Source organism: Lagenorhynchus albirostris, chromosome 8, assembly GCF_949774975.1.
Source record: "Lagenorhynchus albirostris chromosome 8, mLagAlb1.1, whole genome shotgun sequence".
NCBI lineage: Eukaryota > Metazoa > Chordata > Mammalia > Artiodactyla > Delphinidae > Lagenorhynchus > Lagenorhynchus albirostris.
The window spans coordinates 66,833,287-66,853,588 of NC_083102.1; the positions used below are offsets into that span (position 1 = coordinate 66,833,287).

Genomic DNA, 20,302 nt, shown 5'->3' on the forward strand with positions numbered 1-20,302 from the left:
CTTGGACATTTTTCGCTTTGTGACATACATAATGTTATACTATAGATCGATGTTTGTTTTTTGTAAATTGAGACTTTACTCTTTAGAGCAGTTTAAAGCTCATGGCAAAATTGAGGGGAAGGTACAGAGATTTCCTGTATACACCCTGTCCCCACAAATGCACAGCCTCTCCCATTATCAACATCCCCACCAAAGTGGTACATTTGTTACAACTGATGAACCTACATTAACACATCATAATCACCCAAAGTTTACACTGTCCATTAGGGTTCACTCTTGGTATACATTCTATGGCTTTGAACAAATGTATAATGACCTGTAGCCCCCACCACTGCATCACATGGAGTACTTTTATTGCCCTAAAAATCCTCTGTGCTCTGCCTATTCCTTCCTCCGTCCCCCTTAACTGGCAACCACTGATCTTTTTACTGTTTTCATAGTTTTATCTTTTCCAGAATGCCATATGTTCACATCATACAGTATGTAGGCTTTTCACATTGGCTTCTTTCACTTAGGAAAATGTATTTAAGGTTGTTCCATGTCTTTTCACAGCTTGGTAGCTTTTCAGCACTGAATAATATTCCATTGTCTGGATATACCACAACTTATTTTCTCATTCATCTACTAAAGGACTTCTTGTTTGCCTCCAAGTTTTGGCAATTATTAAATAAGTTGTTACTAACATCCATGTGCATGTTTTTGTGTTAACATAACGCTTTCAACTCCTTTAGGTATATAGCATGTATACTGTATGACTGCTGGATCATAAAGTAAGGGCATGTTTAGCTTTGTAAGAAACTTCCGAACTGTCTTCCAAAGTGGCGGTACCATTCTGCATTCCCACCAGCAGTGAATCAGACTTCCTATTGCTCCGCATCCCCACCAGCTTTTAGGGTTTTCAATACCCTAATAGGTGTGTAGTGGTATTTCACTGCTGTTTTAATTTGCATTTCCCTGATGAAATATGATATGGAGTGTCATTTCAGCTGCTTATTTGCCATCTGTATAGCTCCTCGGGTGAGGTATCAGTTAAAGTCTTTGGCCCAGTTTTCAAGACGGTTGTTTATTTTCTCATTGTTGAATTATAGGAGTTCTTTGTATATTTTGAATATACAAAGTCCTTTATCAGATATGTCTTTTGCAAATATTTTCTCTTAGTCTGTGGCCTGTTTTCTCATTCTCCTGACATTGTCTTTCAAAGAGCAGACATTTTTAATTTCAGTGAAGTCCAACTTACCAATTATTTCTTTCATGGATTGTGCCTTTGGTGTTGTATCTAAAAGGCATCACTATATCCAAGGCCATCTAGGTTTCCTCCTATGTTATCTTCTAGAAGTTTTAAAGTTTTGCATTTTACATTTAGCTCTGTGATCCATTTTGGGTTCATTTCTGTTAAGGGTGAAGAAATGTGAATAGGTTTTTTTTTTTGGCCTGTGGATGTCCAGTCATCACAGCACCATTTGTTTAAAAAACCTTCTTTGTTCCATTGTATTGCCTTTCATCCTTTGTCAAAGAAGAGCAGACTGTTTTTATGGGAATCTATTTCTTGGCTCTATATTCTGTTTCATTGATTTGTCTGTTCTTTCACCAATATCACACTGTTTTGACTACTTTATAGTAAGTCTTGAAGTCAGGTAGTGTCAGTCCTCCAACTTTGTTCTTCTCCTTCAATATTGTGTTCAGTATTCTGAGTCTTTAGACTCTCAGGATAAACTTTAGAATCAGTTTGTTGATATTCACAGAATAATTTACTGGAATTTGGGGATTATATTAAATCTTTAGGTGAAGTTGAGAAGAACTAACATCACAACAATGTTGAGTTTACCTATCCATGAACATGAAAGATCTCTCTTAGATAATTTTTTTTCAATCTACATTCAGTGGTAGGCGAAAGTAAGGAGAGGTGCAAGAGGCTTCAGGGTATCCACCCTATATTCAACCAGAAGCCATACCTTAAATTTTTTTCATTTTTGCCTTTTGCTGCAGATTTTCTTCAAGCATCGGTTTCTGAGGGCAGAAATGCTCAAAATCTACTATATAATGATTTCTTAAATAATGAGCTTTGAAGGTAAAGGGAGGTCTTAGATGATTTTTATAAATATATATGTACATGTAGCTGTATAAGTATATATATACATATATATATGTATATATATATATATATATATATATATATATATATATAACATACACATATTTATCATCACAAATAGCAATCAAAGTGCCTATTGAGCCCAAATCCTTTACCTCTTGTGATTATATCCCATTTCAGGGTTATGATCTGATTCAGTCATGAAGAGCTTTTTCTGTTCTATGACAATCAATTCTACCCCTAATACTTCAATTTATTTGTCAATCATGATGAGGAAAAAGTCCAAAAGATTACATTCTTAAATAGTACCACTTTTGCTGTTATTATCATTAACAGTAAGTTAGAAAGCTGGGATAATGAAGAACCTAGCCAGACCATTATTATGATTCTCTGTGGTCCATAACTACTTTTGTCTACCAAACTTATTACCCTAATATTTGCCACTAATGATTTAGGTCTCAGTAGACACATTATTTATTTCTTTTTAAAAAGAAGTGTTAAAGCCAGTATTTCTCAATTCATATCAGCTAGTCATTAGGTGTCCCTGTTTCATAATTCTGTTCCTTAGATTTGTCTTTACAACTTAACAAAATATAACTTTTCCTTTTTCTTTAACCCCTAAAAATCTCTCAATAAAACTAACTCATTTTCTATTATAACTCGTCTCCAAAATTTTTAGTCCTACAATGTCTATATTTTTGGTAGATGTATTTGCTCTAAATCTTTTTAAAGTGTATCTTTTCTTGCTATCTTTGCTCTCTTTCTTGGCTTTTCCACTTCCTACAAATGTAATGGGGAAATGGCAACCTCAGGAACTGAGAAAAGACCTAGTTAATGAATGGGAATGGGAATGGAAAAGTATATGTTTTAAACTTTATTCATAAAAGTAAGTACAATTTTAGTGAACTGTGTTTTAAAGGTTATAAGATATTGAGACCTGAAAATAATAAGTTTTTAAAAATGTATTTTGCAACTTTTTTTCTTTCCCTTCAAGTACTTCCTTTTATCTTACATTTTTCTGTCCATACTATGCCCACTGATTTCTAAAGTTGTGTTCCACCTCTCATTCTTTTATGCTGTATTAAACAACTCATACTCAAACTTAACTTTATATTAGTATTTCAGATGTGCTAGACTCTCAATGAGTGACAGAAATCACGTTTTAGAATCTTGGGTAAAGCTATATGAGTCGCTAAAATCCTAACTTCCATGGGCTAGCACAACATATTAATAATCAAACTCAAGCCATTTCATAGTATTATAAAGATAATTCATTTTCTTACTTCTATTTCTACAGATTCATGCAGCTTCTTGCAGGTGGCTGAGAAAGTTTCAGATGTGCCAAACTCAAAATACCAAAATTTGTTCTTCATTCTGAAAAAGGAAAGGAAGAAGCATCTTAGGCAATTATCAATAACAGGAGGGATTTTTAAAAATGGGGTAGCCCTGTCTTGTATTATAAGTGATAAAAAAGGTTTGAGGACACGTACCATCCATTATGTAATAGATGGTCACATAATTTTCAGAGTTTAACTGTAAGCATCAAATTATATGATTGTCCCGGAGGGGATTATAGGAATGTATTGATCTGACAGATTCAAGTATATCTTTGCCTTTTCTATAATACTGGTTGCTCAGATTTTGAAATATGGTTTTAGTGCTTATGATTCTTAGTTTGTTCTTAGACAACTTGATTTTAGACCAGCCACTCTGTAACCATAAAGAGAGAGAGAAAAAAGAAAAGTCTAGGCTTTTCATGAGGAAAAGGAGACCAAATTTAAATATGCTCAATTTTTCTAGATGCCTATGCATTCATTAGAAATTATCATGATTGGAAAGTATATTAAAAAGAAAAAATAGTAGTTATCCATAAAGATAAAATTTAGTAATTTTTGGATAACTATTAATTATTTTTTAAAGATACTGTCCTCTGTTATATGAACAATAATGGGAAATTATGATACAGCATGAAAGAACTAAAGAAATAATATATTTTATCAACATACAGTTACAAAGAAAATATAGTTTAAACTATTTCAGTATTTAATCTGGAAGTAAGATGCTCAAAATTTATTTTCTCCCACAAATCAATGACCATATCTTTGTTTCTTTGTACCAGATAATTAAATTAATGATCATTTAATGTAATTTTACAAAGGCTGACTAGATTTTTATATTAGCCAGTAGTGGATTTAAAAATTCATTCTCACAAAAGCTGCAGTTTTTAATTATACATAGTCTAACAAGCTATCACGCCCTCAATTAGAAGAAAATACAGGTAAAATGGGATAAATGCTTCCTCACATGAAGGCAAAACAAAAAGAAATTTTTATAATGATATTCAAATATCTCACAACAAATTACTTTTTCCTTATAAACATGGATATACTTTTCACATTAGAATGTAAAACATTTCAACAATTAAAAAAGACACTTGGCAAGGACCTGACTGCTTAATGCAACCCTCTTACTTGTTATGTAAGATGACATGGAACCTAATACAGTGCTTATTATTATGCTGTGTTGTATAGAGTTCTCTGATATAAAATTACAAACTATAAAAGTAATCTTATCTATCTAGACATACCCAATAATATTTAGCCTCATACAAGTTTTTATTTGCTTACAAAATTTTCACTAGCCCTTCTTGCACTAAATACCATATTAAAGCCAATAATCTGAAAACCAAGATAAGTTTCATAGGACTCTAGCACCATGAATCATTATTCTTTTCTAGAGAATCTCTCCTTGGATTATGGTCTGATTTAATATATCTGAGTAGACAGAAATAGATGATAGCTAGTTAGATAGAACAGGGCAAACATTTAACAGTAAGATCTGTGGGCCTGAGTTTACATGTAAGTTTATATTAAATTAATGCAAATAATGTACATTATAGAATAAATGTAGTTTTACAAATTTACACAATGGCTGAAGTTAATGGAAAATTTAGTTTATGGAAAATTAAAAATATTTTCCTATTGATTCATCATTATCATGAAAAATATATCATTCAGCATGGTATGAGAGGAAAATATTGTTCTGTGTGAAATGGTCTCCAGACAATCAGAACAATATGTAGTACATGTTTTATTACTGTTTGGAATTGTCTTTCTACATTCAACAAGTTTTCTAATAATATCTTTCTGTTGGCCTTTTATCCAGACCTTCCTGGATTCATTTATTCATCCAGTCATTCATTCAACAAATGTTTAGTGAGAACATTCACTTCCATATGCTATATTTAGTTCTAAAGATACAAATATGAACACGATTATCTTTGTCTCTAAGAAGCTCAGAATGGTTAAGATTATGGGCATATAAAATAATAGAAAAGTTAATTCTCTAAATTAGATATGAGCAAAATATTGTGAAAAAACACTTCAGTGAATCACCTGCTTTTGCCTTGAGGGGTCCAGAAAGCTTTAGAAGACGAGAGCGTTATAATGGATAAGTAGAAGGCAAACAGGAGAAAGGTGAGACAAGTTCTGGTGTTTTTAGGAGTGCAGTGTGACTTAACAGATTGCCTAAGTATGGGCTAACTAGGGTCTTTTTCAGAATGGGTATGCCAAGTTAAGGGGTTTGGAGTTGATATTATAGATTTATAGGATGTCTAAAAGAATTCTGTTAGCAGTGAAGCGACATAGCCAGCTTTGTTGGATAAATAAAACTCACAGAAATGAATAATTGGGCTGGAATGGCGAAATGTTGGTGCTGTGGACAGAAACGTGGCTGTTGGAATAGTACAAATGAAAGAAAATTCAAGGCCTAAACGGAGAGGCAAGGAAAATGGAAAAGAGAGGCTGAATTTAAGAGACATAAATGAGGGAGAATCAATAGGAACTGGTGGTATTAGATTATACTGATTTCTGCCATATCTAGGTTATCTCTAGAGGTATATGTGGGAATATCAAAGCATTACTCCAGCAAAGAAAGGGCTATGAGTCTACATTTTGACAGGTTCTGTGACGTAATGATGTAATGTACACTGTATCACAGTTTGAAAATTATATATATACATACATACACACATGTAAATGGTTACTCCCTATTTTTTTTTTCCATTCTGTCCATCAAATTTCTTCATAGCTTAACCAGGATGATGAGGAGCTTGTATCAGCTAACCAAAATATACTCATTTTAGCAAACACATCACAAGAAACAGAAATTCTGAGAATTTACATTCAGTCTTTATTCACCATATTAGTTAGCATTACTGCTCATGTGCAAAAGCTGCTTTAAATTCTCCATTATTACAACCATTTTATGTTTCACTTAGATAAATATATGGAGGTAATAAAAAGCACATAGAATCAGATTCCACATGACAAATTAAAAGCTGTTAAATTTTATTTTTTTTCAACCCAACTGGTCTTTAGGTTGTAGAAATGCAAAAAAGCACATTTAAGCGTGTATGCTATTTATTTTTATGGCTCACATTAGAAAATGATCCAAATAATTCAAACTCAGATTTGTCAGAGAAAACATATAGCTGTGGATTTTAAGAAAAAGGTAACTGGACATTTAACCCACTATGAAATGCTCACACCAGAGTCAAATTTATTGTGTTCTTACACAGGTTTTGTGGATACAGGTAAGATGACAAATGTCCTACAAAAAAAGTTATTCATACTGTTATAATTTTAAGCCATTAATATACTAAACCGTATTTCAATGAATTTAATTGTAAGTCTACAGGCTTCAGTTTAATATTTAAAGTGCTTGGCTACCAGATGGTCAGGTAAAAATAAAATTAGCTCCCATTTACCAGGCATTTTCTTACTACCAGTAATTCTGCTTCTTTTATATATCTTCAGGAAAATGTGAACTATCAGAAATATTGCTCAGGCAAAACAATTATTCCTGTCATAATGAAATTTAGTTAATATTTAGTTCTACAAGTTCTGTTCAAATACGCATTTTAATTTCTAGCAATATATTTTCCTTGGAACTTTTCTTCCTGGTTTACAAAGGTTTTTCGTTGTTTTTTTTTTAAACTTTTTCTGCTAAGTAATGTTAATGCAGCAAACATAAAACAAAACAAACAAAACATGAATTGCCAGTGCATTTACCAAAAATAATACCAAAGAACCTAATTAGATATGACGCTCACTCCTAACAAAGATGCAACATAAAAAGGGTGAAATTGCCTCATTTACCTTACTGTAGAAAACTCTAAAGTCATAAACACACAGAAAGTTTTAATGCAATGAAATTACTCTTAAATTAAATGTCAACTTTTTCTCACAGGTGTGCTTCTTTTATTATTTTCATGTATTTAGTGATGATATAGCAGCTTTGGAAGACCATTTATATATGTATAAAACTGAACTCTTCTAATAGACACTTGAATCCCTTTTCAAGCATCCTTAACTGGTTCTATCTATACTGTATGAATAACATGATCATCAGATAATAAAATCCTCTGACCTTTGCTTATTATTTATTTTTTTATAAGTTTATTTATTTATTTACTTTTGGCTGCGTTGGGTCTTCATTGCTGTGAGTGGGATTTCTCTAGTTGCAGCGAGAGGACGCTACTCCTCATCGCGGTACGCAGGTTTCTTGTTGCTGTGGATTCTCTTGTTGCGGAGCACGGGCTCTAGGCGCGTGGGCTTCAGTAGTTGTGGCTCACAGGCTCTAGAGCACAGTCTCAGTAGTTGTGGCACACGGGCTTAGTTGTTCCGCGGCATGTGGGATCTTCCCAGGTCAGGGCTCAAACCCATGTCCCCTGCATTGGCAGGCGGATCCTTAACCACTGAGCCACCAGGGAAGCCCCGATCTTTGCTTTTATTTTAGTTTTAAATTCTATTTATTTTTTAAATTTATTTTTGGCTGCGTTGGGTCTTCATTGCTGCAAGCGGGCTTTCTCTAGCTGCGATGAGTGGGCGTCTCATTGCGGGGGCGTCTCTTGTTGCGGAGCACTGGCTCTACGTGTGCGGGCTTCAGTAGCTGTGGCTCACAGGCTCTAGAGCGCAGGCTCAGTAGTTGTAGCGCACAGGCTTAGCTGCTCCACGGCATGTGGGATCTTCCCAGACCAGGGATTGAACCCGTGTCCCTTGTATTGGCAGGCGGATTCCTAACCACTGAGCCACCAGGGAAGCCCCGACCTTTGCTTTTAAAACGAAAGCAAAAATATAATGTCCTAAGTAGCTTAGTTAAAATGGATTTTAAATGAATATTTTTTACTCATTAAAGATGTTTCAAAAATTTCATCATTTACATTACTTTGCTTCATTTTTGTCCTGTTATGAAAGCATTTCAACAGTCATTTCAAAACTGGTTTTAAAATTATTTTCTCATGGAGAAAAATGTTTCTAACAGTTCGATAACTTTATTTTAATACAAAATTTAGTCTTACAATTTGATGGAATACTCTAGAAACATAGCAGGAATTTTGAATTTGGCTAACAATAGTGGTGATGAGAGACGTGTCACTGTTGACTTACGGCAATAGGGTAAGTGTTTAAAATGGTACATTTATGTCATAGAACTCAATTCAGTTTTGTTTTTCATTGCCAAGAGACGTTACACCAGACATTGGTTATAGGGTTACTCATTTATTCCTAATTGTAGTGAGGTATTGCTCTTAATATGATTATATTTTATAAAAAGAACTACATTTTATTGAAACCCTCAAACCTATGTTTTTTAAAAATAGCAATTTATACACTCTTATAGCAAAAGAATAATGTTGATAACATTATTTCATAAGGAAGGAACATGGCTGTAATTACTACAGTGGGGACATTTTATATTCACACCGAAGACAGCAAACATTTTTCATGTTTGCACACCACAGGTAAAGATATATTTTTTAAATGACATATAAAAATGCTTGTATCTAATGTTCATTCTTAAGGTATGCTTGTTAAGCACTCAAGAGACAGTGAAACAGGCTACAGAAACTTCAGACAGAATCATAAAATATTCCACCTTGGTATGTAAAAAGAGATGGATATTCTAATGGAAAAGTACAAAAGCAGTAGTAATGCCATATTGCAGAGTCGAAAGAAGTATACATACATAGTAAGTCCCCAAAGAACAATGATAAATTAATAATTATATGAAATGTAAAACTAAACCTATAAAATGTTTAAATGGTGTCCAAGATGTTTAGACCTGAATATCTTTCAATAATAATTAGATCTCTATTATTAAAATAAGTATTTCATAATCATAAAAAGTTCTTTAAGAAAACTGTTAGGGAGATGAAATGAAATTTGTGATAGCCATGTTTTCTGCTGTTACTGAGCATGGCACTGTCACAGGTAAACCCAATGAGGTTTAGAAGTCACTCACCCAACATCATATGGGAAGTGCAAAATGTAACTTAGGAATTCTAGCTTTTTTCCCATACTGTCTCTCATTAAATATAATAATGAATGCAGCATCACATGAAACTTTTTTCTAAGCCATAAGGGAAATGTTATAGGTGAGATGGGTGATCATGATTAAATTGTTCTTTTGTTCATATTTCTACTCCTAGTTTTTTTTTTTTTTGCGGTACGTGGGCTTCTCACTGCTGCGGCCTCTCCCGTTGCGGAGCACAGGCTCCAGACGCGCAGGCCTAGCGGCCATGGCTCACGGGCCCAGCCGCTCCGTGGCATGTGGGATCCTCCCGGACCGGGTCACGAACCCGTGTCCCCTGCATCGGCAGGCGGACTCTCAACCACTGCGCCACCAGGGAAGCCCTAGAAGTATTTTTAATCCCCCTCTCCTGATTATTTAAGTCAACTAAAGATGACAATGTAATCTAGCGCTGACAAACAGGACCTGAGAGATCTCTCATTCTGAAACAGAGACATGTACAATGGGAAAGCTAGGTCCATTCTTTCCCCTGTTTTTGCATGTTGTCAAGGAAGGAGATTCTAATTGGAAATGGAGCAGCCATCTTACCACCATGAAAGGAAAGGCAAGGGAAACCCAGAGATGCTGATCCAGATTCCCGAAGAGAGTTGAACTTCCTAATCAGTCAATTCTGAAACAGTCCATTTCTGGATCTCCACTCATGTGAGATTTATAAATAGACTCTTATTATTTATGTTGTGTATTCTGTTACTTGTAGCCAAAAGCACATTGACAGCACTATTATAGTTCTAAGAGAATTTTCACATATATTATGATCAATGAGATATTTGGAAAATCCAAATGAGGTGATATATTTGTTATACAATCCTATTTTTCTAGGTGTGAAATTTGGTGGTAACTGAAATAAAGGAGTTAAGGTAGAGAATTTCTGTTCAGCATAATTCCCTGTGCTTATCTTGTGACTAGATATGCAAATATCACCGAATATGCTTTCCTCATCTGACTTGCTATCCCCTGAATTTTTAAAGAATTATTTCCATGTTTATATACTTGAAATAATCTTGGGAAAAAACTCACAAAACATCCCTCTTTGAAGTGTCCCAAATTTGCAACTGATGCTTTTATCAGAGTCACAGACTAGTAAGCAGTTGGTAAGTTCATACTTCTCACCTTCCCCTCTTCCATATCCAAAAACTTAGAAATAGAGTCAGTGGGTGATATTTGAATTAATAAAATATACCACGATGTCTGAGATTATATACAGAAATATTTAAGGTAGAGTATTTCTCACTAATATAAATAGACACATGTATAGCCTAGCCAAAATTGATAGTGAAAATGTAATGAAGGTTTGTATGCATCAATATAAAATAAAGCTCTCCTTCTTTTAAAGGGATTATTGTATTCATAAATAGAAAATGTCCACAACACAAAAACCCTCTTCAGTATGTATAAAAACAAAAAGAGGAAGGCACCACAAATGCAGGAATTAGCAAGTCTCCATGCCTAACTCTGAACGTCAGGGGAAACTAGACTGTTCTCTCTAGTGGTAAAAAAATCATTTATCCAACGTTCTGAGCACCTACTCTAGACATGGTACTGTGATAGGCAATGGAATTACATTTGTACATAGGACAGAAGAAGTCTCTGCTCACATTACAGTTAATTTTTAGTCAGGAAAAAATACACGAAATGATTTAATATCAATTGTGATAAGTTCTAAAAAAGGAGGTTTATAGGATGCTGTTAAGAGTGAACACAATAAAAGGGAACAGCAAAATTTCTTTAAGGAAGGAAATTGGCCAGATTTTTCAAAGAGTCTAGGTAACAGAGTTCCTTAACCCATCCTCCTTCCTTTGCTCTAATTCCAGTTACCAAGCAATGTGGAGTTAATTTTGCTTTCCACGGATTTTGATATGATGTCCTGAACTATGGAATTGTGTGTATTCTACTCTCTGGAAAGGAATCACCACCACTTTCCCTTGGTAACTTGAGCAAGTGATTAAAAGCCTGATCACTTCTGGGTGCCATGATAAAATGATGTTTTTCCATTTACTAAAAATGAGGACGAGACTGGACTATGGTCACACACTTAACATACTGCTCCCTAGGATGACTGCTGGAAGGCCTTCACAGGCAGCTGGGACAACTAGCTGGATAATAAAGTGAATATGCTGACCTAGACTGTGAAAGAATTGCTTGCGACATCCCCTCTCTTTCTACCATTTACCAATTGACTTCCTTGGTTATATTTGTCTCTCTCTCTCTCTCTGTCTCTGTATCCCTCTTTCTCTGTCTTTTTTATTTGCTTTTACTGAATGTACTAAACCAATCAATTATTTAAGCACCAGATATAAGAATACAAAGGTTCTTCAGTGTTAATATATAGTTTGACAGATATTTAAGGAGCACCTACTTAGTTTCAGGGAAGTTAATTAAATGTAATAGTTCAGGTACACTTATAGTAAAAACAGCTCCAGTTTTCTGACCTGACCCATGGACAACTCTTTACAACTAGAATATGAATTAACTGGTAACTTTCTGCATTTGACTACGAGAAGGAGTCAACATTATTAAACAAATAACTCTGTCTGACGGCATTTGCTTTGCATGTTAAAATATTAATGACATCTGAAATCACTACACAAAGCGGTTTCAAACACAAGGAATTCAACATGTGAAAAAGGAGACTATACAAATAGTTTTGAAAAACACATCTACTTTTCATCACTGAAAGGCCAATTAATTCTTTTCTATTACTACCCTCAGTGTCATAGAATAATTTAAAATCAATAATTATGAATCATTAGAACATATTATACCTTGCTACATTTTAAATGTTTCTCCTAACCAATTTTTAGATGCTATGTTTTGTAAAACTTACAAAAATAAAGAAAAAAATTACACCTCTCTAGCTCCTTCACACATCATTTTCCTTACCTATATTCTGTGACGACTAACACAGCGTCACAACTTAAAAAAAAACTTCTAATAAAACTTGTTTCTATTCTCTGAAAACTAGTTAAGTGTTTTACCTTCTGATTTTCTTCACACATCAGCAGTCCTTTTCCAATTTTGTAACAAGAACCACAACTTTGCATTTTGAAAATGTTGTTCACCTTAAAACTTCTCTCACACTAGAATTACAAAATGGGGCAATCCTCCTTTTCCCAATGCTACAGAGGACTGGTTTTACACACACATTAATTATCTTGTAGAAAAACGATAAGAATAAGAATCAGACTACTTGAGCTATATTGAAAATATTGATACTTTTAATCAAACTGAAGAATTATATAGTCTAACATATGAATCAGTAAACCCATTATTATTTAGATTGCATTTTTTGTCACTGATTTATGTCCTGAGGGACCCAGATGACTCCCGGAAATATCATGATCTGTTTTTGTTTCCAGTCAAGATGCTATAATTTATATAAAATATTCAGGCTGACTTGTATATAAACTAATTGACAGATGTAGGCATTATTATTTGGAGATTAATCATTGTGCTGGTACACTCAAGTACATGTTGGGTAATTCTAAGAAACATTTCCTTTCCTTTTCTCTCTAGTATTATCTATTTTTTATTTTAAAAATAAGCCTAGCCCATATACTATTTTCTCCTGTTTGAAATTATGCCCAAATAAGCAGATAATAAATGGAGATGAATTATAGTTGAAGATATTTTACAAGATAAAACCTTTTTCAATTTGCATTACCATCAACAAATCAATAAACCAACATTTTTTGTCATATTAATATACTTAGCAACACGTTGTATCGCTTTCCAGAATTTAAATAAAAAGTCATCTGTATCTTTCACTTGAGAAGAACAAAATGATACCCTTGTTCAAAAAAGTAGTATATAATCTGAACCTAGATACAGTATTGAAGTTATTTCATCCAAAATATTATTGGATATTTATAGTCGCTCATTTAGGTGACTCAGAGATGTTTCCTATTATGAACAGATTATAGAGATTGCAGAGGATAACTCCTTGTTATTTTTATCTATCAGTACGAAAACAAAATCTCTTGGAGGCCCTTTTTAGTAAGTCATCAAATGTAAAATAATCATAAGGTTACTCATACCTACATAATATGTTTCAGTGTTGCTAAATCTTGCCAGAGTTCATTATTATGGATTCATGGAAATACGTATGTGAGCAAGAACTCTCCCGTTGCGGAGCACAGGCTCTGGACGCGCAGGCTCAGCGGCCATGGCTCACGGGCCCAGCCACTCTGCGGCATGTGGGATCTTCCCGGACCGGGGCACGAAACCGCGTCCCCTGCATCGGCAGGCGGACTCTCAACCACTGCGACACCAGGGAAGCCCAAGAACACTACTTTTCATTCAGCCATCTCCCCCCAAATTTAGAACCTAATCATTTGAGACAGATGAAAACGAAAAGCGACTTGCTTAGGAACATAAAAGGGGAGACCAGAGAAAGGGATTTCTATTATTTTTGCTCATTCATTCATTCAACAAATATTTACTGAATACCTCTTATGTGACAGCCACCATTCTAGTTGCTGGTAATTCATTAGTGATGAAGTTCCTGCTCTTATATTGCTAATAGCTTTTATTTGTTTAAAGGTGAGATTAGATTGCCTATTATCACTTAGAATTGATGAACCACTCTCTCCAGTTCTTCTCATTCTTAGAGCAGAGCGTATATAAAATGAAAATCCAAAACAAATACAAAAAATTATAAAACATTTATACCAGCCAATTCCTGGACTAGTTTTCAAAACTAAATTATAATTGCCTTTATAATTAATTAAAGTATTATTGAATACAGCAGTAGATTGTTTAAATGGACACAAATTCTTCCCAATCCTGTATGCAAGCCATTATGAAACGGGACTATGCCACATCTCCCTTCCAGAGGTAGATCTCTTTCTTCACCCCCCTGCATCTGGACTAGCTTTAGTGACTTTGACCAACAGAATGTAACAGAAGTGATGTTGTACAAGTTCCACAGCCTAGGCCTCAGTGGCCTTGTAAATGCCACTTTCCCTCTCTTGGAGCACTGTCCTGAGAACTCCTTGTTGTGAAGACATCCAGAGTGGAAAATGATGTGAAGAGGAAGATCTAATAACCTAGTTGAGCCCAGGCCCAGCTCATTCACTAACTTATTGCATATGAAGAGATGCCTAGTTCACCCAAAGAAGTAAGAAAAATAATAAACTGCTGTCATTTTCAGGTGCAAAGTTTCGGGGTGGTGTGCTGTGTAAAAATGGATGAAAGACACACAAACTTATCATATATCTTGGAACACGCTAACCACAACATACACAGAAGTCAGCAAAAGCTTCCATAAATTCTGCCTTATAGACTCTGCCCTACAGCGTAGTGGGAAAGACAGTAATTCCTCAAGCATACAAATATTGTGAAATTGCTATGGTACCATGGGAAGGAGGAAAAGTGGAAATATTTCATGAGAGGTTATAATTCCTGGGAGGGGAGCACATTTCTGGCACAGATGACTGTCAGCACAAAGGCCCTGTAGCAGAAAACATACCGAAAGCCACGTTAAGGAGGCCAAAGAACCTAGAAGAGAGAGAATGGTAGCTCAGTGTGAGTAAGTGCTGCTAGATTAGGGCCAGACACTTCACTGCAGAGCATGCTTGTCTTATGATGAATACTGGCAGCAGCAGTGCTTATACTGAATTGGTATGTCTTTATCTATGTGTATTGTTTCTTTTTGATGCAACTATTTGCTGCATGAGCATTCAGGAAGTGGCAACACAATATGTTCCTAAAAGATCAGCAGAGCAATGCTTGTATTTCATTGTTAAAACTCCTTGCATATCTAAAGCCTCAGAGCTGAAACTAAGTAACCTAAATAAATGTAATGATGGAAATGAATTAGACAGAAAAGAGCTCTGGTAATTGTGGTTGTATTCATCTTTCAATTGAACAATTTAGACTTTTACGTAGAAGAAAAGGAATATGATAGGTCAATTAAGTACGGTAATAACCGGGCAAATCAACAAGTCTCTGTTGTACAAGTTGACTCTGTACTATGTGGTCATCAATTTCATTAACTTAGTATAATATAAAGAGTATGCAAAATTCTGAAGGGGAGATAAAAATTCTCAAACTCTTATTGTTCACATAAAAGGAAAGTGTCAAGTGAAAAAGTAACAGCCAATTATTTCCAATCAGATAAAACTACTGAAATATTTCTGTTGGGAACAAAGTCTTGCTTTCCTCTCAGCTCAAAAAATACAGACATAGCAAATTAATATTCCTGGAGTTCCCCTCCTTTGCTTATTAGACTCACAATAATACTGCTCAGAAGGATGAGGAGGCATTTGGGGAGATTATTGGTTTAAGCAATAACCCCTTAAAGCAAGGCAAGCAAAAAGAAAAAAGAAAGAAAAGAAAAAAATCTGAATTCTTTTTGTTACATTCAATCGTCACAATAGAGTAATTTTGTCTCATCATCTATAAATTTATCATCCTGCTAATACTTCGGTTAAATCATTTCATGTAGCACATAATATATATTAATAAGCTACTAGACTTTTTCTAATAATCTACTTTCCTTTCCACTTTAGATTTAACAATCATATAATAATCACTGTTCTGCTTGCGAATGAATCATATGCAATAGTAAGGAAATAGCTAAGAGGGAGATGCAGCCCGTGAGAGATTTAATCATAGGAAATGGCTGACTTTTTATTTCCAATAACCATCTGCACTCGGGGTAAATCAGGTGCTAATGAAGCTCAGGCCCAGGCTACATGGGAGCATAAATCTCAAGAACCAAAAGTCATGGAGCAACAGACTTCAGAAAAACAGAATTTTCTACGGCAATGTACCAAGATTATCATATAGAAGGTCACCATCTGCAAATGTGTCACATAAATGAATACATTTGGTAGACCTAATACCACTTTATGACACTGGCTATAAGCATCAAATATATATATACCTTTCTTTTGAAACCTGACCACTCTAAACTATTATGTTCATTTATGGTTTCCTCCTAGAGAGTCACCATGTTAAGGGCTGGAGTTCCCCATGCTAATTTCATTTTAATCTTCTCCAAAGTGACTTAGAAGTACTCAATACTTAGAAAATCAGTGATGGAAATAAACGGATTAATTGTGGAATCCCACTTTTAGAGCAGAAAAGTACTAACAGATTTTTTTTCCCCCAGTGAATGAGGAAGCCAGATCTAAACCGGGTAGAATTTGTGCCAGACATAGGATTAGACTCAAGTCTTTTGAGAATCAACCAATATGACAATGTCTTCTAAGACTTTCTGTTTCTGTCATCATAATCCTCCACTTCAGGCCTCACTCAACCACTATTGGGGTAATACCCACAGTATGGATCAAGACAGAAATAGAAGGGCAAGGACAGGCCACCATCTCCAGAATCAATCAAATTCTGTCACAAAGAAAGGATTCAAGTCTTGAGCACTTGACAAAACATTGACCTTTTTCTACATGCTAGTGTAAAACATGGATCATATCTATCCCCGTGATTATTAATGATTATATTCTTAACCCTCTGCAAATAATAACAAAAGCAAGGACCTGGAATCACAGGTAAAAATGAGGTGTGGGATTTCTAGTAACACTTGAGTCGACCTGAATTCCCTACCATCCCCAGCGTAACATGGCTTCATCATTCTCTACTTGTTACCACATATGCAGGAATTCTAGTGAAGTGCTAAAAAGTCTTTTCTCTCACTTTTGTAAAAATAAATTAGAAAACAACAGCCAATTAGTCTGTAGCTAGCTTTATGAATTACTGGAGTGGATACAAAGAGCAATGGTTCTTAATTATCTGTGGGTCATGGATACCTTAAGAATTTGATGAGTCATGAAACTTCTTTTCTGAAATACACACATGACACATATGTAAAGGATTATGCCTAAAATTTCAGAAGTTTTACAGTCTTCCTGAATTCTACTCACAGTGCCCAGAACCATGTAAATTCAAGTTACAAGTTATAACTATGGTCATATTTGCAACCTTGAGAACTGACAAAAATCTGAGGTGGTATGTATTATAAATGACAGACCTTTCATGTAAATTTCTTTCTTTTTTTTTTGGCTGTGCCACACAGCTTGTGGGATCTTAGTTCCCTGACCAGGGACTGAACCCAGGCCAAGGCAGTGAAAGCGCCAAGTCCTAACCACTGGACTGCCAGGGAATTCCTTGTAAATTATTTTTAATTTCTTATTCAAAGTTACTTGGTACCAGCATTTATCATGTTTGATCACAATGCAGTTTTCAAACTGTGTTTTCCCATTATCTACATGAAATAAATTGATGGTTGTTTTCAGTTAAAATTGAGAAGACAGGCACATTTTACTATTTCGTAGATGTGAGGACATGATATTAGATATGTAGTTATATAGTGTTTTACTATTCTAACAAGAAGTCACAAAATTAGAGTTGATTACATTTTATGAGTGGGTTTTAACCCTCAGTCTGTAATTGTGTCTCCCTCAAATTTACATTGCTGTATCCCAAACACACTGGCATTTGACTTATTAGAACCTAATGTGCTGTTAGAGAGGAGCATTTGTAAACATATCGTATTATTTCCACTTTGATCTGTCTTTTTCTCTCATTGATTTTAATACATAGCAAAGAACTAATAATCTTTGTTTCATTTTACAAATTATTATACCTGAAGCCAAATCCTAGTCTAGTCTCAATTCCACAAATAATATGAAGTGCAAAGCAATTTTATGGCATCTAATGTTGTAATCAGGAACATTTTAAAAATAATCAATTTTTACTAAAGAGAGATGATAGTAAAAGCTAAATATTAGTTCTGAACTTAAAGTTTTCTTCAAAGATTTCCTCTAGAAAGAAATATACTTTTATAATTATATCCCTGATTGTGTTAAAAATATTAGAAATTCTTTAAAGCAAAATGTGAAGGAACATATAGCTGGTGATACAGCCTATAATGCAAGTACATCATAACTTGTGGCAACAAGCCGCAGAGTTCAGAAACATGCCAAAACATTGCAGTCAGAAATCTCTGCATCCTTGTTACTTCGCTTCTGCTTGTTTTGTGGTATCTTTACCATTAGAGCAATGTATATATAGGAAGAATTCAAGACAATGGTAATTTCCTAAGGCATTTCTTAGAGCAATTAGAAGGTAACAAATGTAAGTTATGAATCTATTACTTTACATATTCACATTGTTTTAGGTGTTCATATACTACCTTAGACAAAATATAAATGGTAAATGTTTTAAAAATTATGGCTCTAGAAGAATTTATTCAAGTATATCCTTCAAATCTGGCCATTTAAGTGTTATTTCTATTACTTTAAGTCATTATCATCCATTGCCTTATTTCATCACACAATTTGATAAATATTCTCTCTTTTGGGAACAAGGTGTAATTATACTTCTTGCGCCCTTTATGGTGGGATGGGGCCATGTGGTGACTTCTGACTAATGAGATGTTAAGGAACACGGCGTAGGTCATTTCAGGACTGGAACATTTAATTGCCAAAGTAAGCTCCTCTGGAATTCTCTTCCCTTTTTTGCACATTGAATGACAAAGTACAAGTACATGGCTGTGCTATCAACTTGGATCCTTGACTGAATAAACAAAGCTCCACTGTCCCTGCAAAGAGCTTGGAACCCGATGGAGAGGAATCTTTGGTGGTTTTCAGCCACCCTTAGTTTGGGGTTATTATCTTAGCATAATACTTCCTAACATGTGCAAAACATGCTCTAACATATATTTTCAAACATGTTGTTCTACTCCCAAACTATTCTCCAAAAGGTAGCCATGTTTTTGTTCATTTGTTTCAATTTGTGAAACAGTAACTGTTATATTGAATTAAAATGATTAAAGTGAGGTTTTCACAAAAATTAATTCCTGAAATTTGTCTTTAAATTTATTCTATAATTAGTTCTTTACTCAAAATAAAGTTTTACTTCATTAATTAAAATGCTGGTTTCATCAAGACTCCTAACTTAAAGTGGAAATTTCTTCCCAGCCATAGCTAGTGGCTGGTGTAATCAGAATGCCTATGGTAAGGAAAGGGGAGGCAAATGCTTCACTCCTTTCTGACCTAGGACTTATTCTCTTTCTGCCCTATCTTACTACCCCGTTCTCTGGCCTTTCTGATTTAGAGCATGGAGCAGGGGAAGAGATAAGGAGAGTAAGAAGTTACTAGTTGATTTGTACCACAGTGGGAAAACTTCCACTAGTGCTTTCTAGTTTTGTTGTAGTTTAAAAATTTGCGGGCTTCCCTGGTGGCGCAGTGGTTGAGAGTCCGCCTGCCGATGCAGGGGACGCGGGTTCGTGCCCCGGTCCGGGCAGATCCCACATGCTGCGGAGTGGCTGGGCCCGTGAGCCATGGCCGCTGAGCCTGCGCGTCCGGAGCCTGTGCTCCGCAACGGGAGAGGCCACAACAGTGAGAGGCCCGCGTACCGCGAAAAAAAAAAAAAAAATGTGCTTCTCCCTTCAGCCCTTGCTTTCATTGTTCAGAGATTTCTCCCCGCACTGCCTTCCACCCCCTCCCCGCAACCCTGGAGATATTTCGACCATAGTCCCCTGACATGGTCAAGTGCATTTCCACTCCAGCTCATCTTGCCCTCCTCCACATCCTCTGGATGGCTGTCCATCTAACTTCCATTTCCTTGCGCTGCAGCCACTTTGTCGTTTCTGAAGGATCTAAAACAATCCCAAGGCACCTTCTGTTCTCCCCTCTGCGACCCCTCCTCCCGTCCTCACACAGCGCACGTATCTAACCCTCAGGCTGCATGTTTTGCCCTGGCGGACTCGGAGACCACAACGCTTCCCACACTGCAGTCCTCTGCTCTGCTATCAATAGCCCCTTCAGTCAGTCTCCTGCCCTTTACCTCTCTCAGATACGAATCACACACACCATGGCC

The 20,302-nt window shown here is 35.4% G+C and overlaps 1 protein-coding gene across 6 annotated transcripts in view; it reads right to left on the minus strand.

Moving 5' to 3' along the window:
* DGKB (diacylglycerol kinase beta) overlaps window positions 1–20,302 on the minus strand; it is a 648,769-nt gene that overhangs the window by 198,897 nt on the left and 429,570 nt on the right. For all 6 annotated transcript variants that reach the window (XM_060156129.1, XM_060156127.1, XM_060156125.1 and 3 more), the window contains one exon: window positions 3,376–3,466. In XM_060156129.1, coding sequence (XP_060012112.1) covers window positions 3,376–3,466 — 91 coding nt within the window. The remainder of the gene's footprint in view (window positions 1–3,375; window positions 3,467–20,302) is intronic.